This window comes from Panulirus ornatus, chromosome 2, assembly GCF_036320965.1.
Source record: "Panulirus ornatus isolate Po-2019 chromosome 2, ASM3632096v1, whole genome shotgun sequence".
NCBI lineage: Eukaryota > Metazoa > Arthropoda > Malacostraca > Decapoda > Palinuridae > Panulirus > Panulirus ornatus.
The window spans coordinates 88,223,053-88,247,267 of NC_092225.1; the positions used below are offsets into that span (position 1 = coordinate 88,223,053).

Genomic DNA, 24,215 nt, shown 5'->3' on the forward strand with positions numbered 1-24,215 from the left:
AGAGAGAGAGAGAGAGAGAGGGCAATGGCCACTCCAAATGAACTTGGTCACTGCTCAATCACATAAGTCCGCCATTCTCCACCACCAGCGCAATTTACCTTCATTAGGAGCACCGTAATTACTTACTAGTGTCCTGTAATGACTATATGATGGTATAGCCCCGGAAGACAAACTGGTTATATTACTATGACGTTAGAAGTCGCTGGTATTTGAGGATGTTAGTTAGTTTTGATGTTAGAGAGGGGCCTTGCGCAGTGAGAGGCAGGTTGTTACTGATGTTTAATGATGGAATGGGAAGGTCTTAAAATGAGGCAGTGTATACACAGTCAAGTATTACACACACACACACACACACACACGACACACATACACATATGTAGCCTTACCCACGACAGGGTAAAGGCAATACGAAGACACATACAGGTTACAGTTAATCACTTCTGTACTTAACCGTGAGCCAATACGGAGAGGCAGTTGTGTTAGCTCTATAATGCCCCCAGGTTGATTGGAAAGGATTTACGGTTGATTATTGCTATAAAGCGTCGTTTCATTTTCACCCGTAAGGCCGTCTCAGAGTTGTAGTCTTATGTCAGTTATAGTTTATCATAATGATTATCTACCAATAAATATCTACATTTATCATATCCAGACAAATCTTAAACTACGAGTTGTTTTAGTCGAGAAAATCAGGCATATCTGTGTAGACCTCAGACGAAAGACATACTCCAGTGATTGTATAACAGCTGAGTACTAACATCTGGACCTTCTGATTATCTACAACCAAAGATAACAACTGATAACAGCTGAGTACTATCATATGGATCTTCTGATTATCTACAACCAAAGATAACAGCAACTGATAACAGATAAATACTATCGTCTAAACCTTCTGATCGCTTTATCTACAACCAAAGTTAACAACAACTGATGACAGCTGAGTCCTATCATCTAAACCTTCTGATTGCTTTATCTACATCCAAAGATAACAACTGATAACACCTGCGCACAATCACCTAAACCGACTGATTGTCTACAACCAAAAATAATAACAACAACAACCTTGGTCTTTTCAGTAATGTAATCAACAGGTCTGTAAAATGCTCTCTCATCCGTCTACGAGTTTTGCCAACTTTTCTCTCTTCTCCTCCTCCTCCTCCTCCTCCTCGTCATCATCTTCGTCAGGTATCTGATCTTGAGGGAGAGCCTCGAATACCACCCACCTCTCGAGGGCCCTGGTCACGTCTTTCAAAACCCAGAGGATCTTGTCGGACCGGGGAAGCCCCAGGGAGCGGGCGTTGTCTTCAGCCCCGAGTGTGGTGATGTAGTGGTATATGAGATACGAGAGGAAAACGGTGAAGAGCACTAGGGACAGGATGCTGTACACGTCAATGGGAAGCTTGTGCCCGGCAGCCACTCCGTACCTGAAGAAGGCGCGGGTGGAGGAGGAACACAAGTGAGGTTAAGATGCGGAAGAATAAATGGATTATATTCATTAGTCATAAGAATGGAATATTTGACAATAATGGGAGATAGTGAGGCATATGATCAATGGCTTGGAATATCATCTTAAAATCAAAGGAACAAATGAAAACATTTGAAAAAAAAATGGGGTAATTTTTTTGTCCATCTGAGAAAAGACACAGCGAATGGAGTAAAGGTCAGCTTCGAGGACAGCGTTGTAAGAAGAGAGGTCATGTAACAAGGGAAATCAGACCTTATACCAAGGGACATAAATGCCCTACAAACCTTTAATATCATCTATTATGTTCATTATCCTCATAAAGTGAAGTAAACAAGATAAAATGTGGATAAGACAAGAAAACTATATCATTATTATGTATTGTTTCTTATACTATTAAATGAACTGATCCCAACCAATGAAATCTAAACATTATCTTTTTTGTATGCCAGATTTTGTCCAAAGATCCGATACTAACGTGGTCTCTAAATATCCTTTTACACATGATTTGAATATTCTTTAATATATGATCTAGATATTCTTTTATATATGCTCACCTGAAGGTATAACTTACCCTGCGTCGCTACGCATGGTGTTCCTCCAGTGGGTTCCTGCGTCGCCCCAAACACCTGCTTTCCTTCGGATGTTCAGTGGGTGACCCTGGTCCTGCCGCCAACCCTGGGAGGCCCCGCTACCGCCTGGTTGGTCCATCCCGTTGAAGAACTCTATACTGTCGAGCTCTCCGTTGAATCCTCTGTTGCTCTGTCCGTAGAAACCGTTGTTGTTCTTCCGTTGGAAGTCACCACTACCGGTGGAGTGGTCAGTGCTGGCCGTGTTGTTGTTCTCTTCCTCCTCCGCCTCCTCGCTGTTGTGGTTATCTACGTCGAAGTTGTGGTTTCTGTACAGCTCCTGAAGAAGTTCATCGTAGGCGTCCACGCTCTCGCTCCCGCCTGGAGTCAGGTAAGACGGGTCGTACTTGGAAGTGATGGACCTGTGATACCCGTAGGGTCCAGACTGCCTCGGCCACACCCCCATCCTGGGCCTCTCCTCTCCTACGGACGCAGCCGGCAGCAGTACCACCACCAGGAGCCACATCCTCTGAAACATCGCTTGAGATATAGCGAAGACCTTGTTCAATGACATGTTGGGGCAAGGTCTCCAGTAAGGAGAAAATAGCAAGTTAGCACCATAAAAAACCCAACCACATCCATTCACACATACTGGCCCGGGCTGTCGTACATCTGTGTCGTATACACGTAGAGCAAACAGCATCTAATCTCTGGTCGTAAGTTTCCAGCTTGCTGTCACTCAGACTGTAACCTAATCCAACCTAACCTAACCTAACCAAATGAATTTGATCATCAAGATATGTACGTAAAACAGTACTTATTTCTTTCCATTTTCTTTGTTCAATATTTCTCATACCTCCTAATTAGGTCCAATTTTCTATTTTTTTCATTGCTCAATATTTCCAATGTCTTCTAATTAGGTCCAATTTTTCTTTTTTTTTCGATTTTGCAATAAGAAATTTTTCCATACGACATTTGAGACCCCCTTAGATCCTGCGTATCAACAATAATGATTAACAAAAGCCAGCCTATAATCAGGCTGCGGGAGGACTACTATTGCCGTGGCCGGCCAGAACACCCTCCTGAGGGTGCTGGTATAAGCGCTCCAGCCCCAGCGAGCCTCTGGCCTCACCGTGACCCCTATACGAGCCCGTTACACCGGGTCTCGAAGATGCCCAAGCCAGGGTCGCTACCGCTACCTGCCTCCTCTCGCAGGCGACGTCGGGGTCATTGTCTCTCCCGCCGTAGGAAGGGACTGTGAACTCCCCTCCACCCCTCCTCCTCAGCCTCCTTCTGCGACTGCAGGAGACGCTGATGGGTAGCCACTACCGCCTCTCGCGCCCGTAGGAGGCGATGCCGCAGGCATTAGTCTACTCTTAATTCCTCCCGTTTATATCTTACGCTGTGCAGTATGCTGGATGTCACAGCTATATTCATCACTATTAACTGTAGCTCTAAAGTTTACATCAACTCGTCAGATGCAATGGGAATGAGGTGTCAGGTATAAAAAAAAAAATACCATGGCTTAGAAATGTACATGTAGAAGTTCATCACAAGAATGTAAAGTGATTGTTTCCATATTTACTCCACCTGTATACAATTCTGTATCTAAAAACATCGCAGGAAAAGGTTTACTTTGTACACTTTGCTGGTCCAGAAATCACAGGCCTAACTATAAAATATGACAAGTTATATGTAAGTCCACTTATAGTTAAACGTATCTTAACGAAATTAATATAATACTCTGATTTTCATTTTATGATAAAGTGACTGTTAAATGAACATTATTCGGGAAAAGTAATCTACTTATTTATAGTTCACATATTATATATATATATATATATATATATATATATATATATATATATATATATATATATATATATATATATATATTTTTTTTTTTTTTTTTCTATGGTCTATGATATTTGTTTTGCCGGCCTGAGGCTTTTCACAACCTATGGTAACTTCCCGCTCTAACGTGCTGAAGGCTGGGTACCTTCATAGGCGTGGCCTACACACGTGATTCTATCTCATATCTTCCTGTTTTTACGAATCGTTAGTCTCTACCGTGATGCGTTCAAGTGTTTCATAGAAGCTTTATGCTTTACTTACTTTTGTAACTACTGAGCTGGACGCTAACTACAGATAGCTGTGGTTGGCGGTAAACAAGACATGTATCTCAACTGATCCTCCTACAAGTTTGGCGTGACGTAAGAATGACGTCACGGCTGCCACACGCTACGGCTGATGTTGCCGTTATATAGAAAACCGTTACAGCTGTGCCTCTGCCCGCGGGCACCTGAGATTGAATCAGGTCTCACCATAAATGATTTTGAAGTCTGTCGATCGCGAGGTTATCTTTAAATGATAAATGAAACTGCGCGATATGTTTCTGTTTGTTGAATCGCTGATGCTATCTTCAGAAGCAAAACCACATCAGGTTTGACTTGCTCGCGTCCACACCCACACCCTCTGCACTGCTCCCGTGGCCTTTAAAAACATCAAACTCCCTCCCTGAAACCCGATTTGTTTGCTACACACTCGTTAAGTACTTACTGCTCTCACGTGGTCTTGAAAACGATAGAATCACTGGAGTTCCGTCGGTAAACACCGTTTGTTTTAGCCTGTCACTTTCTTTATACTTTTGACGAACAATCACAGTCGTTTGGACGAACTTGGCTATCACCACTGGTGCTGAGAGTGTCCCCTCCGACTCCTAGGACTGGAGTTACTCCCAGCGAGTTCCTATCGCAGTGGTACTGGCGGACGGAGGGAGGGAGAGTGTAGAACCGCATCCAAACAGGAGTACTCCAGGTGTGAGTGGGCTGCCCGCGCGCGTGTGTGTGTGCGTGTGTATGGTTGCCGATGCATACGGGTATGTGTGTGTGTGTGTGTGTGTGTGTGTGTGTGTGCAGCTTTCAGCAGTCGCCTGTGAAGATCTTGTGGCTGTTGGTTTGTGCTTGTTGATGTGCGTTAGTGAAGTAGATGTCATAATTATACGTGCGTCTTATACATAGACGTTGGGTTCAGATCCTTTAAGGGGAGTTAGAGAAAACATTTGCGAGGTTGTACGTGTCGCTATGATTAGCTATCTGTATTGTCAGTCTACAAGAAAATCCTAAGCTACACAAAAATGAAACGTTGAAAGTAACAACTTCAAGCAGTTGCTTAATTCGATTTTCTACTTATTTATTTATATATTTATTTTTTGTTGCCGCAAAAAACAGCGTATTTATCGTCCTCTCTCGCGTCTCTGCGCGTGATGGGACAATGGAGGATTACCCTTGCACAAAAGATCCTAGTACTAGCCCTCACTGGATGAATGATAGGAGTCTGGGGTAACGTGGTGTAGCGCTAGGTTAGGGTTGTTGACCATGATGCACTCAGGGGCCGCCCAGGGGTCAAGTACATAGGTTCGAATTCTGGTTGTGGATGTTGGTCCACAGTGAACCCAGCTGTTCGTACTCTGACCTCTTTCACGGGTTGGTCGATAAAATGGCTACCTGACTTAGGTTAGTGTATATATATATATATATATATATATATATATATATATATATATATATATATATATATATATATATATATATATATATATATATATATATAAGCTTAAAACCACTAGGAAAATGAAAGACAATAAGTTCCCAAATGCAATGTCGTATAATAATCACATCGTCAGGGGAGATACAAGAATGAGATAGAAGACGTAGAACAGTCAGTTGATATACAAGAAAGAGACGTAGCTAGCTAGCCAACTAGGTAGATAGATAGATAAATATAGTGTCAATGAGATGACCTTGACTTGCACATTCATTTTCCCAAGTCATTTTAGCTAACATAAAAAAAAAGAGAAAAACAATATTTGATGCAACATGATCCATGATGCGTGAGCTACGTTAACATGTTGAAGTCATCTCACGGGGTCTTGATCACTCAGTCATCTGTCAGTCAGGGGTGAACTCGTCCGTTCCGGCTCGGTGGGGGATCGAGCCTTGGGGCACCTGGTAGCGGTGGTGTCGTCTGTGTGATGTTAGAACCTCCATCTCTCTGTGTAGAACTCCAAACTTTGACTAGTATATCAATTAAGGCATTAATGATGATGTATACGAAGTTCACATGACAGTTAATTCATGAGTGATGCTCAGGTTTTATATCAGTTTAGAATACATATAACAGTTGATGGATACATGTTGGGCTCGTACTTCACTCGGTAAATGAAACGTGTTTTTTTTTTTCGTCTAATATCAGAATCTTACTCGAATCTAACCGACGGAATTATAATTGTGGCAAAGATGGTATAAGTCGACCACACTGAAGACGTTCAGGTTTGAGGAACCCTATACCAAGCAACGAGATAAGAGAACACATTCTAAGAAGTTGACTTACATAAAGGCAAAGCAGTTTCCACACCTTCGCCACACAGACCTCACCTTGATGTAGACACAGTGTGTGAGCCGTGCACGGGGTTACTTACAGAGGTGATCGCGCGATCATTGGTGTCATGACCTCTGTGTTGTTCATCTAGGTTTCCCTCATGATCACTAAGGGACTGTTCGTGAACTGTTCGAAAACGATCGTTAGTGTCGTGTGAATGATTCCAGTTGGAGGAGAAGTCATTCACAACTGGTAAGAGGAACATAGATGTATTGGCTGTGATCACAAGAGGCATCGCCCTCACGTCATTGGAGGTAGACAGATGAGCGATCGTAAGCCTGGGAGACGAAGCGAGGCTGCTGTGCCTCCCCTCACTGGAGGATGAGGACTGGGGATGAGCTTCTAATGAGGTCATTTACGAACTTGATGGTCGCATTGTTATCGATGAGGTGGAATGTATCAACGAGGAATTTGAGATTTGTCAATGCGAGTCAAAATCTAAGTTTTTTTTTTTTACGTGGTCATTCAAATGTAATGATTCCAGTCAACATCAAAGGATCGGAGTTGTTTCAAGGGACTCACATCGTTGCACACAGACGCTCCCCCCGCTGAAGGTGTGTGTGTGTGTGTGTGTGTGTGTGTGTGTGTGTGTGTGTGTGTCTTGTCATGTACCCGGATCAGCGAAGTGGGAGTGACAAAGCCTTGAGAAGTACCAAAGTTCAGCACCAGCGGAGGCAGGATGTGACGCCGGGTGGCGGGGAGAGAGAACGAGAGAGAGAGAGAGAGAGAGAGAGAGAGAGAGAGAGAGAGAGAGAGAGAGAGAGAACGGTGATAGGATCTCTCTCTCTCTCTCTTTCATGCTGAGAGTAGGAAACACTTTCCACCTGGCAAAATACAAACGTTTGCCAACAAGGTCGAATAGTCGTTGGTATTAACCAAATAAAAACCAGTCTTTTCGTTATACTTTTATTTTCATTTGTTGTCCTTTCCAAGCGACCCAAGGATGGGATCCTACAAATACTGAACTATGCTATTAAATGGTCCATACACAATAAATGAAAATAGTAGCAGATAGATAAATAAATAAATAAATATATATATATATATATATATATATATATATATATATATATATATATATATATATATATATATATATATAAAATAAACTGTTATATCATCAGTACTAAAGTTGCACTGTGTACTTGTACACGAGTCAGTGCAGGCTCGACCAGGGTCGGCCCCGCGCGGGCTCAAATCCTGGGCGTGGCACTCGACCAACACCCCACCCAGGTGTTGTTCCTCCCATCGAGGCTTGTCTATATGTGGCTACCTGGATTAGGCTAGTGTGTGTGTGTGTGTGTGTGTGTGTGTGTGTGTGTGTGTGTGTAAGGTGGACTGTATAGACGCCATTCAAATCTACTTAAAAGGAAATCGCTCCTCAAGGATTAACCATTGCTCCTAGGACGCCTAGGATGCAGCGAAGAGACTATAGGAGAATACCACGGTCCACCACATTCCTGCAACAGATCCTGGACTACAGTAAGATGTGGACTACATTTCTCTACAAACTTAGGAAGAAGAAAAAAAAAAGATAACCACTAAATAACCTATACTTGTTTGGCACACACGGTTCTCACTGCCACACACACACATCACTCACAGCCTTCGACCTTAAGTGGCAGTTACCTTGACTCTCGGGCAGCTCCTCCATTAACATGAGAACGAGGCAGATCATCCAATCACACTACAACAGGCTAGTGTTAGGTCTGGAGTTCTTACCTGTGATGGTGGGCGGCCATCATTAGAGGCAAGGGACTCAAGAACGGGAAATCTCGGACACATAAGACATGGCGGTGCATCTGAGTCCACAATGATGGCACCGCTAAGATGTAATTTCAATTCGAGGTCTATGATCAACTCAACCATCACACTGCTTGCTGGTCCCTGCTCTCCCACCCACCACCACCACGCATGTGTGGTTAAGTTTTCCCCGGCTTTGCTTACATTTTTGGCCAATTTGTGGTTTTCGTCGGTTCTTACCCTGGTCTGGAGCGTATTCTTTTTTTCTCTCTTCATATCTGTGCCTCCTGGAAGCACACCAGTTCTCACGGAGGTTTTTGACCAAAGCTAGAATTTGGATTTGGATAATTACAGTCGAGGAAGAGAGTCACCATCATCCAGATAATCAGCCAGAGTGAGAAGTGGCTGACGTTATCATTCGTCCGCGTCTGATGCGCCAGAATTACGGGGTGTGATTCCCACCAGGCGGGCGAGTACCACCTCGTGTCGCCTTCGTCACAGGCGAAAGAGGAGGAGACGACGAAGAAGAAGAAGAAGAAGAAGAAGAAGAAGAAGAAGGAGAAAAAGCACCAGGTCGTGGTGGATAATGTCCTTCTGTATCTTCATAACCTGGATGAGGATACCAGATGTGTACAGCAAACTGGGATAGATTCGGGTGTTGTTACCATTTCATCGTGAACGGGAAATGGAGATGTGTATCGCCTGCGTTAGACCGATCAACCCAACCACATTCGCCCGCAGCAAAATCCATCCCCTTGAAAAAAGTATGTACCGGAGCCGCTGTCGTTGTCGTTGTCGTAAAACATCTCCTTCGTCAGTTGCACCAGCGAGGGTCCTCCAGTCCGCCTTACAAGTACTCCATCAACGACCACTTGCCGATGCCCACGATCACATTGCGGAGGAGCTTGGCCAAGACCTCTTCATCATCTCGAGGATGTAGCATGCGCATCTGGACACCCGCCTCCTCCTCCTTGGTGACCAAGTAGTAGACCAAGTAGGCCAAGAAGGAGGCGAAGACAAGCAAGGACAGTATGCTGAAGATGTGTTCCCTCTTATTCAAACCGCCATTACCATACGACCTGGGTAGAGGAAGGGAAACTGGTCAGTAACTCTTGGTATGAGAGAGAGAGAGAGAGAGAGAGAGAGAGAGAGAGAGAGAGAGAGAGAGAGAGAGAGAGAGAGAGAGAGAGAGAGAGAGAGAGAGAGAGAGAGAGCAACATCCTACTGTTCATCTCTCCTCTGGTTGGGGAGCTAAGCGGCCGTCAGCTTCGCCTGGGGTGAAGCGCAGCAGCAGCTGTGACAGGGTAAACCAGGCCACAGTGATTTGTCTCTAGTTTTCCCAAGGGGGCCTCCTTGTACCTGGCTGTGTGTGTGTGTGTGTGTGTGTGTGTGTGTGTGTGTGTAACACTGACCGGCCCCTCCCTCTAACAAGGGCTGGTACTTTACTTCTTCGCTCTATAAGATCTCTTCGGGGAAGGCTGGCTACTTGACCCGCGTTGGACATCCAGAGAGGCGTGGTTATGTTGAAACCGAAACTGAGTTTGCGACAAGAATCATTACTTTGTGACTGGCGGTTCAGAGGGGATCGAATGAGCGAGTCTCTATGTCTCACTCAAACCAACAAACCTTCCCCCCCCCCTCCCTTTTTTTTTTTTTTTTGGCTTTCTTGTAACCTAAACTTGTGTATACTGAGTTTGGATTACAGACGAAGCGCAATGATATACATCTATAAACTCGTTCTTAATGTGAAGTTGAAGTTAGAAAACAGCAAGCTAGTAACAAAACTCACGTCGAAATGTTTTTTCTCATACTATTTGGTCCATTTACTCAGCCCGTTGTTACGACTTAGATAATCACTGATACATTCGACCTGCTTCTTAATGATTCTGTGTGTGTTGGTCGAGAACAACTTCTATGACAGCCGTGTGTGTTGTAAAGTGACACAGTATCAATATTGCGAGTTAAGGATCATAAAGTACGACTCTCACAGAAAACCAGAGTAAAACATTCTAATTCTAAATTTCACACGAACTGCAGACGGATCATAGGTTCGACTCTCACAGAAAACCAGGGTAAACACTTTGATTCTAAACTTCACACGAACTGCAAACCTTCAGACACATTATACCATGTTTGGTGATGATGATCTTTATAGCCTTCTCATTACTTCTCTTAAACCTACGTTAGGTTAGGGACGCAACGAGTAAGCATTGTGTATGCTCAATTCCCCAACTGAATCATGGTCAGTAACGCATCCTAAAAAAAAAAAAAACGAAGTATTTGAGCAGTTGCAAAATCGTATGGGTCAGTCAGTATGACTCAAGTTGTCCAAGCCGGACTTACGGTAGTGTATAGAGACTCAAGTCACATGACTGGGCCTCTGGATACATAGCCATCATACGACTATTACAGTTTAAGAAACGATGTCTAACTACTGAATTACGGCCTGGCAAGCGTAGCGTGGGCTTCTGAGACGTACATTTGAAAGACTGGATGTGAAGGACAGATAATATGCTGTATGAAAATGAATGATAAATAAATTACCAAGTTTTTTAACGGGAGACAATAAAGAATGAATTCAAAATTACATTGGGTGAAATAGGGCAATCCAAGCTCGGGGAAGGTGGTTAAGTATTTGAAAATATGACCTTAGTAACTCATTACCACTTACCACATACAATATGCAAATGTTTCTGGACAGAAAGTTATCTAAACCTCTGTCTTCAAGCTTCCTGGAGCTTAGCAAGATATCAAGAGATCAACTATGTATATAAACGACAACTGATAAGAGGAAGAGAAGATCTTTACCCCATGTCGTTGCGTCGAGTTCTCCTCAAACCGTTATCTTCGTCTCCTCGAAGTCCCACACCTTCGTCAAGGACGTCTTGCAGGTCCTGGAGGTCGCTCGCTGCCTCCTCTTCCGTATCTCTACTGACGGAGGAGGTTCCAGTGTCTGCGTTGCCAAGAGAGGCGTCCGCATTCGTGTTGCTGTGTTGTACGGGAGGACGAGGGAAGTAGAGGGAGCCGTGATGATGGTCCGCCGATCTGATTCGTCTCAACCACGCCTCTATGGACTCCTGGCTCTCGACCACGCCCACCAACACCACGCCCACCAGCACCACGGCCACCAGCGGTAACGATTTCTGAAATATCAAGAAGAATTAGAAGGAGCTATTATTATAGTCTTGGGTTGCAACAGACACCATTGATTGATATCCTGAAACGTGCTTCAAAAAAACAGTATTGTATTACTGTAACTGAAGCTGTAGATCTTGAACTATCTTGGGGGAGGGGGGGATTTTTTTTTTTTTTTAGCCAGAATGACGTGTTTGTGCGAAGAACATCTTGATACATTTCTATTTGTGAATTTCTATCAGCAAACTAAATGTTAGAATTAGATGTGGCGTTACCGGACTCCGCCTGTGTAGTTACGCGACTGAGGAATTTCCCATTCCAAAGGAGTTCATCCTTCCCCTGCTCTTGACCGTGGCGCAACCTTGAAACTGCTGGGGGGGGGGCTTGGAGAAGGGTTATTAGGTGTATATATATATATATATATATATATATATATATATATATATATATATATATATATAAACAATGATAATAATAACTAGAAGAAGAATGAGAAGAAGAGAGAAGAAAAAGAAGAAAATGTTAAATATCAGGTTTCAGATACTCCGTGTCGATAATAGTATTACGTAATTCATCGTATCAGCCTCTGCAGGTGTGTTAGTTCAGCCAGGCCTCACTTAACCTAACGGGGTTTCTCTCTCCTCCTTCTCCTCCTCCTCTTCTATTTGTCAATGGGCATCACTGCAGGTGACTGTGTTGTCCCAAGTCGTCATCAGTGTAGGCAGCGGAGCCTGACGCCTCACTGGTGGTGAGATGATTACATAAATATGTTCAGAAACGAGGGGAAAATAAAGTTTATAAAAGCGATAACATATCTGGGTAAAGACAGGAGCGACACAGCCTCCGTTAGCATCTCCTACAGTGGCATGATAAGGTAAGAGAGCAACAGTGCCTCCGGCAGCATCCCTAACAGTGATGGGAGCAACGTCGCCTCCGTCAGCGTCTTCTATGGTAGCGGGATGAGGCGTACAATGACAGTGTCTTCGTCAGCGACTCCTACAATAACGAAAGTGAACAAGTTGAACGGCACCACCTCAGTTTGTGACTCCCAGGATATCAACTGGAGGAAAGAAGGGGGATGAGGTCAATACCTCCGTCAGGGACTTCTGCGGTATAAGACTCGGGGTACAAAGTGGGTAGTGGCCTCAGAGTTGCGGGTCTTGCCAGGGATAACGGAGACCCGGTTCGGCTGACCTCATCACCCGTCTTGCCCTAGGCTGACTGGACTGGTTCCTCGAGTTCAACATGGAGGCCCTGGTTTTATTCATAGTGATCATTCACTTCCGTATTTTTCATTGATCTATATCTATATCAACTGAGCTCCTTAGCCGGTTATTAATCAAGTGACGGACACAGTCCTTCAGTAAGTGTTCGACTGAGTGTGTGGTGGAGGAGCCGCATCGAAGACATCCGTAAAGAGGAGGAACCTTAGGTTCTATGGCGGATGGACTCTGCTCACGGTACTGAATGACACTTGTCGCGCCTCACTGACGGTGGGCCTGTGTCATCACTCTCACGGGCTACAGCAGGAAGTTGCTAGTCTGTTATGAGTGACTATATGACCATGATCACTTGCTGGTTTACAATAACATGATCAGTTGCTGGTCTACTGTGAGGGGCTACCGCAGGATGAGAACTTCCTCACTGATCACAGGTAACTACAACAGTCTGTGTCTACGCCTTTGTGTTTTCAGTCTTTCGAAACTTTAAAACATTATTCTTGATTATCCAAATTATTGTAACTATCACTTATGATTATCAAGACCAATTTCATCTCATCTACAGTTAAGATAATGGGACTAATATCCACGTACTTACCATAGTATGCAAACCTTTCTTGGGAAATGAATAATATTACGTCATCGACGTCAGGTGACGTAGCCAGTGACGTCACGGGTGCTTGTCCTCGGTGATGTGCGAGACGAGACGTGTGTGTGTGTGTGTGTGTGTGCGGAGCTGCCTCGCCTCACTGTGTGTTCGAGGACGGGTGTCACTCACCGAACTCACTCACTATCAAACGCAACCCAGACTTCGCTCACTTTCGTCCCTCCTGTGGAGAGTGAGTGAGGACAATATGCTCCTCCCACGACCTGAACAGTTCGTTACTCACACCACCACCATCGGCCTCTCCTCCGCAGCGTCACGTAGCGCAGGCGACGCCATCGTCAGGAACGGTCATCACAATGCTTGGGTGAGTTCGAAGACTCGTACGATGAGGTAGTGTGCTTGAGCGGCGGCAGGAGGAGGAGGAGGAGGAAGAAGAGGACGGAGAACAGCAGCGGCGGTGGTGCGCGGCGGCGGCGGTGCGGGGCGGTGAGGTGAGGTGGTGGTATCGTCACGCAGGGAGGCGCTGGACTGTAGTGGGTCTGATCCCTGGTCCGTGTGTGTGTGTGTGTGTGTGTGTGGCTCGCCGGTGTGTGCGCGGCCGTACATCATGAGCAGAGGGAGGAGGCGGGGAGAGGGGTGAAGGTGAACGCCCGCCCGCGCGCGCCCGCCCGCCCGCCACTCCTGATTATATGTCCTCCGCCAGACAACCAGGCAGCCAGGCAACCAGGCAGCCAGACAACCAGGCAGCCAGGCAACCAGGCAGCCAGACAACCAGGTAACCAGGCAGCCAGGTAACCAGGCAGCCAGGCAACCAGGCAGCCAGGTAACCAGCAACCAGGCAGCCGCGGATGATGACGGACTCACTTCCTGTGAGTGATGAAAGACGAGTTCGTTGTCAGGGATTTTTGTCCTGGGAATAGTGAGGGGCAGGGACTGTGTGTGTGTGTGTGTGTGTGTGTGTGTGTGTGTGTGCTAACACAATACTTCTCACTAAAGCTAGGCACGTAATGTGTCGGCCATTTCATCATATAAATAGTTTACTGGAGACCATACCTGAGTAACCTTAAGACCATAATGGAAATAGGGATACAACTCTTTTTCTTCTTCTTCTGTTTCTTCTTCTTCTCCTTCTTCTGTCTCTTCTTCTTCTTCCTATTCTTCTTCTTCTTCGTCTTCTTCTTCTTCTTCTTCCCATTCTTCTTCTTCTTCTTCTTCTTCTTCTTCTTCTTCTTCGTCTTCTTCTTCTTCGTCTTCTTCTTCTTCGTCTTCTTCCTCTTCTTCCTCTTCTTCTTCTTCCTATTCTTCTTCTTCTTCCTATTCTTCTTCTTCTTGTCTTCTTCTTCTTCCTATTCATCTTCTTCTTCTTCTTCTTCTTTTCTTCTTCTTCTTCCTATTCTTCTTCTTCTTCCTATTCATCTTCTTCTTCTTCTTCTTCTTCTTCTTCTTCTTCTTCTTCTTCTTCTTCTTCTTCCTATTCTTCTTCTTCTTCCTATTCTTCTTCTTCTTGTCTTCTTCTTCTTCCTATTCATCTTCTTCTTCTTCTTCTTCTTCTTCTTCTTCTTCTTCTTCTTTTCTTCTTCTTCCTTTTCTTCTTCTTCTTTCAAATGACGTAGGTATACCTCAACCACCTTGCGTCCAACATTACGTCATACCGAACCTTTACTCCACCAGTAGCGACTATAAATTCCTATGAATCCGAAGTCGCACCACGTCATTACCTCGTCACGCTACTGGCCTGCTCTTCTCCCGATGATCGTAGTACCACGATGGTTTGAGGTAACAGGAACTGACGTTGATGAAAAGAATATATATATCTATCTACTTTCTCTCACAATTGACGCTTGAGACATTAGCATCCGTCGGGTGTCTAAGACAGGCCCCCACTGTGTAGTATCTTGAGAGACTGTAATCGGCAATGTTTCCGAATTACTTTTCCCACTGCGAAGTACTGGTGCGAACCCTCCTCAGGATCGGCTACCATCTCATTAGGTGTTCATACCAACACGCACAACACCTGGTTTTCCTCCTCCTCCTCCTCCCCCTCCGGTAGCCACAAACGACTGCGTTGACTGACGCTGGTAGCAGAAGTCCCTCGCGAAACACGAGGTACACCAGAACAACTGTGCAACAACAACATGCATTAGTGAGGTAAGCCTGCACAGTTTATAAAGGATAGAACGGAAGGGAAAATCCTACGAAGTAATCTAATTACACTGTCCACACCGTCTGCTGCACTACACCATATTCTTAGGCTCTGGGATTAGAAAATTAAATGAATGTATGGGTGTAATTTTTTTCCATTTTCCTTTTTTTTTTTTGTAGATATCTGAAGATGAAAAAAAGTTTTTCAAGGGATTTAAAGTGTTTACATTAGCGATGTTTAACAGCAACATACTCCATTGTTCAATACACCTGTTTGCGAAGAAACTTTTTAGCACGTCAGTATTGCATCTTATAACTTTAAGTATGAATTAATTTGTCCTGTTAAATGATTCATCGTCTTGTGCTACAAGAAAGATCCTCGTGATTTACGTTTTTTTTTTTCTTTTCTTTTCTCAGAGTGTTTAAGACTTGCAGTAGACTATCGTAAAGTCAACGCTTCTTAAGAGAAAAGCCATTTAATCCCCTTCCTTATTCAGTCTGTGTTGGGGCAGGTTTCTGAGAGCTGAGAAGTTTGGTCACCCATATCTGTACTTGTTCCATTTTTGTTCCTTTATCGTTCGGGGAGTAGAGGTTCTCTGATGTAGTGTTACTAGTGAGTTAAAGGCTTAGAATTGCTCTCGGTGTTTTGCCTTCGGTGTTCCCAGCTATGACACCTTGCGTTAGTTGTGCTTTATCACTCGCTGCTACACACGGTTTAGTATATAACTGAGATTGTTACTGATGACATTTCCCACAACAAACTTTGCATCTACTCCAGTCACCAGATAACTGAAAATTTGATAGTCGTGTCTAGGTTTCTTCCCCCAAGTACCAAATTTCATATATATGTTTCATCTGTCCTATATCTGACCATTCTGCTAATGTATGTCAGGCTCTCAATCAGTCATTTTAGTCCTGGTCATTCATGGATGTTTGGGAATCTTAGATACGAACAAGACCCAATTCTGTGCCAGTGACGTATATTGTGAAAAGAATGGAGGGGGGGGGGCGGCAATGTCCGATCCCTGAGGCACGCCACTCGTCACGTTCAGCCAGTGAGAGCCTTCGCCACTTATAACTGTACATCAGTAATCCATATACTGCATCTTGTTCGTCCAATGTTCCCTAAAATCTTAATTTACATAGCAGTTTTACATGGCACCTTATACCTCATCTAGACATTATTTATAAAAAAAAAAAAACTAGAACAAACCACAGCAACGGTAAACTGGAGCAACCAGGACAACGGTAAATGATATCCAACTGAACTAGTGCAAGCGGAGCAACGGGAGGCTGGTATAAACAATGTGGTACCGCTGGAGGTAAGAGAGCAGGACCTGGTTATACCTTGTGGTCAGGCGAGGACGCGTAGATCTGAAACGAACCGCTGACTGACCTTTTTACCCAGTGTTGGGAGCAGAACTTCGTCGTGGGGGATACACTATGACATCCCAGGATCTGATTGCTTTCACCCACGGCTCCTTTGCGTCTGTTATAACGTCATCCGAACCTCTTCCCTCCCAAGGTGCTCCTTCCACCGCCCGGAGCCTCGCGTCGCAGGACGAGACCTGCCCAGCCCCAGGAGTCGTCGTCATCATCATCATCACCAACAGCCCGCTAAACGCTCTTGGGGGAACCTTTCCAGCTGGATGAAGCTGGACGTCTCCAGGGCGTCCATCCACCGTCGCCTGGTCTCCCCCCCCACACACAACCACCCCCACCGCCCTCACCCAACCCACCCCCACCCCAACCTACTCCCACTCCAACCCATCCCCACCGCCCTCACCAACCACCCGCCTTCCAACCCCCAGCCCCCATCCACCCACCCCACCTCCACTGAACTTTAAATAACCGTAATTTTCTGAACTTAGTTTAAATAATTGGCAAAATTATGATACATCATATATCTACACGAGGAGGAATGTCTAACAATGTATAACTACTCCTTAAGGAGCAAACTATGACCAAAACTTATGGGGGAGAAAATAGAAAAAAAGAAAATATTTGAAAGTCAGATAATGTAAAATCATACAAATAGATTAGGGAAAATTGCTATGTGGCTTAGGTAAAGTGTTTTGGACCCAAAGCACCTGCTATCTGTCTGTCTGTCTGTCTATCTGTCACGATTATCATCAACTGGAGACAGGTGGTGCGCAATTACCTCTCTCTCTTTCTCTCTGTCTCTCTCTTTATCTATCTATCTGTCTATTTTTCTCCCCGTTACAGTAAGTCACAAAACGAGTGATGAGTTACAAAAACGATAGAACAGAGGGCAGCACAGAAGAACACTTTTACAGTTCTTTATGATAGTGAGTGAGGTAATGAGGAGAAACTGTGCTTCTCTGTTACTAAGAAAGAACAGGAAGGTTGGAACAAAGACGTTCCTCAAGGACAAAAAACAAGAACAAGGACAACTTGAAAGTTCTCGTGATGGCAACACGTTGTGGCAAGACCATTAATGAGCTCTCGCAGGCCGTAACTTACCTCACTGCAGGAACGGCTGAAAAATGTGCAGAAGTGATGGATGGTGAGGAGAGGGCATTAGCCATACGGTCGAAGGAAAAGCTAAACAGACGTACTCTGTTGATGGCCATAAGAAAACTCCCCAGAAAGTACGAAAAATGTCCGGCGTCATGTGTGACACACTACACGTAATGACGTCCCCTACAACCCCCTCAAGAAAGAAAGAAAGAAAGAAAGAAAAAGAAAGAAAGAAAGAGAAAGAAAACCCCGTTTGTCCATGAACTGATAAAAATGATCATCCTTCGACGATGTGAGGAAGGGTATTGTTCTGGAAGTCTTTCTCCCAAAAAGTAAAAAAGGAATATATATGCAAATTTCAGGGAACCAGAGGTATTATTGTGGTATGAAGTATGATGAATAGCAAGTGTACGTATAGTTGGGGGAGGAGGGGAGAGAAACTGGTGTGGTTGTGTAAATCTAACAGGAATGAGATGTTGTTGGAAATAACAAGATACAACCATTAACTAACAAGCGGTTGTAGAGGTTATCCTTGCTGACCTTGGACGCACTCCACGGGCCGCCCGGGGTGTAGGGCATAGGTTCGAATCCTAGTCGTGGTCGTCTGTCCAACAGTCAACTCAGCTGTTCATCCTTCCCTATGGGTTGGTCTGTCAATTGGGTACCTGACCTAGGCTAGGGTGTATCTCTATAACGTTAATGAGCTGGTCTTCATTAGGGTATTAAGATGCAGGACAGTGAAGGACGAGTCAACAGGACAGTGAAGGACGAGTCAACAGAACAGTGAAGAACGAGTCAACATAACAGTGAAGGAAGAGTCAACAGGACAGTGAAGGAAGAGTCAACAGGACAGTGAAGGAAGAGTCAACAGGACAGTGAAGGACAAGTCAACAGGACAGTGAAGGACGAGTCAACAGAACAGTGAAGGACGAGTCAACAGGACAGTGAAGAACGAGTCAACAGGACAGTGAAGGACAAGTCAACAGGACAGTGAAGGACGAGTCAACAGGACAGTGAAGGACGAGTCAATAGGACAGTGAAGAACCAGTCAACAGGACAGTGAAGAACCAGTCAACAGGACAGTGAAGAACGAGTCAACAGGACAGTGAAGAACAAGTCAACAGGACAGTGAAGAACAAGTCAACAGGACAGTGAAGAACGAGTCAACAGGACAGTGAAGAACCAGTCAACAGGACAGTGAAGAACGAGTCAACAGGACAGTGAAGGACTAGTCAACAGAACAGTGAAGAACGAGTCAACAGGACAGTGAAGAACAGTGAAAAATATGAAAATACAAATCTAGGAAGCCTAGATAACAGTAAGATATTCCTCACCACAGAATTCTTATCCACCAGTGATGATAACAACAGTGATGATGACAACAGTGAGGATGACAACAGTGATTCCAGGAATCAAAATTCATTCAACAGGAAAAGATAAATTAAGGAGGGACACCGAGGAGCACCACAACAGAGTGACCCACAGTGGTTGTGGCAGTAATGATGGAAAGACCAGAACGGGGGTAATATAGACACCAGTCCTTCAGGTAGACCACAGTAGCTTAGGCATCGAAGTGTACAAAGTATAATGAAAGGGAATTGAACACTAAGAGTCTATCTCTCTGACTGACTTACACTGCTGATATACAGTGACTCTTATAAGTATGAGAGCCTAGGAAAAGAAACAGCCTACAGGAAGAGACGTGAGAAAATAACTTTCAAATAAGGTGAGACTATAGATTACAGTGTAAGTATGTACAGGGGAAATTACTGAATTTGAATGTGTGCTGTAGTTTTGCAGCTTTCAGCTCCATATCTTCTGTTTCCCCTTATAGACAGTTAAAATAAAAGGAGGGGAGAGTTTCTACGACACGCGGGGGATGCGTGGTAGGAGAGATGTGTGGTGGTAAGGAGTGTCCTTGAGAGAGCAGAAGAGGGTGTATTGAAATGGTTTGGTCACATTCAGAGAATGAGTGAGGAAAGATTGACAAAGAGGATATATGTGTTAGAGGTGTAGGGAACGAGGAGAAGTGGAAGACCAAATTGGAGGTGGAAAGATGAAGTGAAAAAGATTCTGAGCGATCGGGGCCTGAACATACAAGAAAGTTTTGTGGTGCCTGTATGTGGAAAGGGAGCTGTGGTTTAGGTGCATTATACATGACAGCTAGAGACTGACTGTGAACGAATGTGGCCTTTGCTGTCTTTTCCTGGCGCTACCTCGAGCGCGAGGGGGGATGGGGGTGCTGTTCCATGTGTGACGGGGTGGGGACGAGAATAGATGAAGGCTGGAAGTATAAATATGTACATATGTACATATGTATATGTCTGTGTATGTATATGTATGTATTCGGTTGAAATGAATAGGTTTGTATATGTGCGTGTGTGGGCGTCTATGTCTTTGCATGTGTATATGGGTGGGTTGGGCCATTCTTTCGTCTGTTTCCTTGCGCTACCTCGCTAACGCGGAAGAGACCAAGTGACCAAGTATAATAAAAAGAATTATATATATATATATATATATATATATATATATATATATATATATATATATATATATATATATATATATATATATATATTTCTTTCAAACTATTCGCCATTTCCCGCATTAGCGAGGTAGCGTTAAGAACAGAGGAGTGGGCCTTTGAGGGAATACCCTCACCTGGCCCAATTCTCTGTTCCTTCTTTTGGAAAATTAAAAAAAAAACGAGAGGAGAGGATTTCCAGCCCCCCCGCTCCCTCCCCTTTTAGTAGCCTTCTACGACATGCAGGGAATACGTGGGAAGTATTCTTTCTCCCCTATCCCCAGGGAACATATATATATATATATACATATATATATATATATATATATATATATATATATATATATATATATATATATATATATATATATATATATATATATATATATATATATAATATATATTATTTATTTATTTATTTTGCTTTGTCGCTGCCTCCCACGTTTGCGAGGCAGCGCAAGGAAACAGACGAAAGAAATGGCTCAACCCACCTCCATACACATGTATATACATACACGTCCACACACGCAAATATACATACCTACACAGCTTTCCATGGTTTACTCCAGACGCTTCACATGCCCTGATTCAATCCACTGACAGCACGTCAACCCCGGTATACCACATCGATCCAATTCACTCTATTCCTTGCCCTCCTTTCACCCTCCTGCATGTTCAGGCCCCGATCACACAATATCTTTTTCACTCCATCTTTCCAGCTCCAATCTGGTCTCCCACTTCTCCTCGTTCCCTCCACCTCCGACACATATATCCTCTTGGTCAATCTTTCCTCACTCATTCTCTCCATGTGCCCAAACCATTTCAAAACACCCTCTTCTGCTCTCTCAACCACGCTCTTTTTATTTCCACACATCTCTCTTACCCTTACGTTACTTACTTGATCAAACCACCTCACACCACACATTGTCCTCAAACATCTCATTTCCAGCACATCCACCCTCCTGCGCACAACTCTATCCATAGCCCACGCCTCGCAACCATACAATATTGTTGAAACCACTATTCCTTCAAACATACCCATTTTTGCTTTCCGAGATAAAGTTCTCGACTTCCACACATTCTTCAAGGCTCCCAGGATTTTCGCCCCCTCCCCCACCCTATGATCCACTTCCGCTTCCATGGTTCCATCCGCTGCCAGATCCACTCCCAGGTATCTAAAACACTCTACTTCCTCCAGTTTTTCTCCATTCAAACTTACCTCCCAATTGACTTGACCCTCAACCCTACTGTACCTAATAACCTTGCTCTTATTCACATTTACTCTTAACTTTCTTCTTTCACACACTTTACCAAACTCAGTCACCAGCTTCTGCAGTTTCTCACATGAATCAGCCACCAGCGCTGTATCATCAGCGAACAACAACTGACTCACTTCCCAAGATCTCTCATCCACAACAGACTTCATACTTGCCCCTCTTTCCAAAACTCTTGCATTCACCTCCCTAACAACCCCATCCATAAACAAATTAAACAACCATGGAGACATCACACACCCCTGCCGCAAACCTACATTCACTGAGAACCAATCACTTTCCTCTCTTCCTACACGTACACATGCATTACATCCTCGATAAAAACTTTTCACTGCTTCTAACAACTTGCCTCCCACACCATATATTCTTAATACCTTCCACAGAGCATCTCTATCAACTCTATCATATGCCTTCTCCAGATCCATAAATGCTACATACAAATCCATTTGCTTTTATATATATATATATATATATATATATATATATATATATATATATATATATATATATATATATATATATATATATATATATATATGGTCGGATGATAACTGATAGAATGAGGCAAAAAAAAAAAAAAAAATAATTCTTGGAATATATAACACTACATCTGAGAGACCCGAAGATGAAAAAGTTAAAAAAAAAAGTGATACCGAAAGATAAAAAAATATGATAATACAGAAAGATAAAAAAAAAAAAGAAATGTCAAAAATGACCAAAGAAAAAAAAAGAAGGAACTGTTGGGTGATCATGAGTGAAATTCTCGAGCTCTGAGGGTGTCACGTATTCGAAAAATATCGTGCGAGTGATTGAGATGATGATCGATGTGATGATAATGAAGACTCAGCAACACCACATGAAAGCCAGATCACGATAAAGATCTGGATATAAAGAAATGAAGAAGAAAAACGAGATGGAGGACTGCAATCGAAGACAGAATTTCAGAAAAAAAGATATATATATATATATATATATATATATATATATATATATATATATATATATATATATATATATATATATATATATTCTTTTTTCTTTTCTTTCATACTATTCGCCATTTCCCGCATCAGCGAGGTAGCGTCAAGAACAGAGGACTTGGCCTCCGAGTGAATATCCTCACCTGGCCCCCTTCTCTGTTCCCTCTTTTGGAAAATTAAAAAGAAAAAAAAAAAAAATGAGAGGGGAGGATTTCCAGCCCCCCGCTCCCTTCCCTTTTAGTCGCCTTCTACGACACGCAGGGAATACGTGGGAAGTATTCTTTCTCCCCTATCCCCAGGGATAATATATATATATATATATATATATATATATATATATATATATATATATATATATATATATATATATATATATATATATATATATATATATATATATATATTCTATTGGATCCAAGCTAAAACATCCTAGATCTTTCATTGATAAATCCCTTAAGTCGGCAAGGAAATAATTTGAAAAGTTGAACCCAAACCTCCCCTTGATACCAAAAATTTTTTTGTTCTCCCTTTTAGTGGTGATTTTACATTACTTCCCAGGTTGCTTAAATCTTTTAATGTAAATGTAGGCTTTAGCAATATCAATACTATAAAGGATATCTTAATCAAAAACTCACCAGAAAATTCTGCAGGCTGTGTTTACAAAATCCTTTGTAAAAGCTGTGATATGTTTTATGTTGGGCAGACTAGTAAGAATCTTTATGTTAGACTTAGACAACATACATATAGTATAAAAACAGGACAAGAATCAAATGCTTTGTTTAATCATATCAAAAATTATGACCAGTGCACTGGCTGGAGTAACGCTGATTCAGTCATTAATTGCAACTCCTTTATCACGAGAAATATCATATTCAATCTTCTACCATTGACTACAAAAAGGATTCTAACCTAAACATTAGTGAATGTCTATATCAACTGGATTGCGTTGTCATAGGCGAAATTTGTAAACAGGTCAACTTTCCTGTCCACATAATAAGAATTTTATGACAGGCATGATGCCAGACCCGAACCCCACCATTCGGTAACGCTTGTTTAACAATGTCGTCTTAGCTACGTCTCTTCCTTGTATATCAACTAACTGTCCTACGTCTTCTATCTCATTCTTGTATCTCCTCTGACGATGTGATCATTACACGAAAGTGCACTTGGGAAATTATCATGCTTCATTTCCTCATGGCTGTATGCAACTACTAGATCCTGCGCAACACTGTGACCTCTTGCAATATATATATATATATATATATATATATATATATATATATATATATATATATACATATATATATATATATATATATATATATATATATATATATATATATATATATATATATATATATATATATATATATATATATATATATATGTACGTGTAGGAAGAGAGGAAAGTGATTGGTTCTCAGTGAATGTAGGTTTGCGGCAGGGGTGTGTGATGTCTCCATGGTTGTTTAATTTGTTTATGGATGGGGTTGTTAGGGAGGTGAATGCAAGAGTTTTGGAAAGAGGGGCAAGTATGAAGTCTGTTGGGGATGAGAGAGCTTGGGAAGTGAGTCAGTTGTTGTTCGCTGATGATACAGCGCTGGTGGCTGATTCATGTGAGGAACTGCAGAAGCTGGTGAC

The 24,215-nt window shown here is 43.1% G+C and overlaps 2 protein-coding genes across 2 annotated transcripts; both read right to left on the reverse strand.

Annotated features, from left to right (window-relative positions):
* Positions 1-955: 955 nt before the first annotated feature.
* On the reverse strand, positions 956-2,544 carry LOC139753061 (uncharacterized). The gene is made up of 2 exons (XM_071669161.1): positions 2,034-2,544; positions 956-1,421 (listed from the first exon to the last, which is right to left on the reverse strand). Exons 1-2 carry the CDS (start codon positions 2,492-2,494, stop codon positions 1,106-1,108), a joined length of 777 nt encoding a protein of 258 aa, XP_071525262.1. The 5' UTR covers positions 2,495-2,544; the 3' UTR covers positions 956-1,105.
* Positions 2,545-7,769: 5,225 nt separating this feature from the next.
* On the reverse strand, positions 7,770-13,840 carry LOC139753073 (uncharacterized). The gene is made up of 3 exons (XM_071669167.1): positions 13,165-13,840; positions 11,020-11,354; positions 7,770-9,290 (listed from the first exon to the last, which is right to left on the reverse strand). The coding sequence occupies exons 1-3, from the start codon at positions 13,165-13,167 to the stop codon at positions 9,059-9,061; spliced, it is 570 nt and encodes a 189-aa protein (XP_071525268.1). The 5' UTR covers positions 13,168-13,840; the 3' UTR covers positions 7,770-9,058.
* Between the last annotated feature and the right edge of the window lie 10,375 nt (positions 13,841-24,215).

Excerpts from the sequence above, each read along its gene's own strand:
- LOC139753073 (XM_071669167.1), bottom strand. Across the intron at positions 9,291-11,019 it reads ACTCGACGCAACGACATGGG|GTCGTATGGTAATGGCGGTT; the intron begins GTAAAGATCTTC and ends TCCTCTACCCAG.
- LOC139753061 (XM_071669161.1), bottom strand. The coding sequence starts at position 2,494 with ATGGGGGTGTGGCCGAGGCAGTCTGGACCCTACGGGTATCACAGGTCC. Across the intron at positions 1,422-2,033 it reads ACCATGCGTAGCGACGCAGG|GTACGGAGTGGCTGCCGGGC; the intron begins GTAAGTTATACC and ends CGCCTTCTTCAG.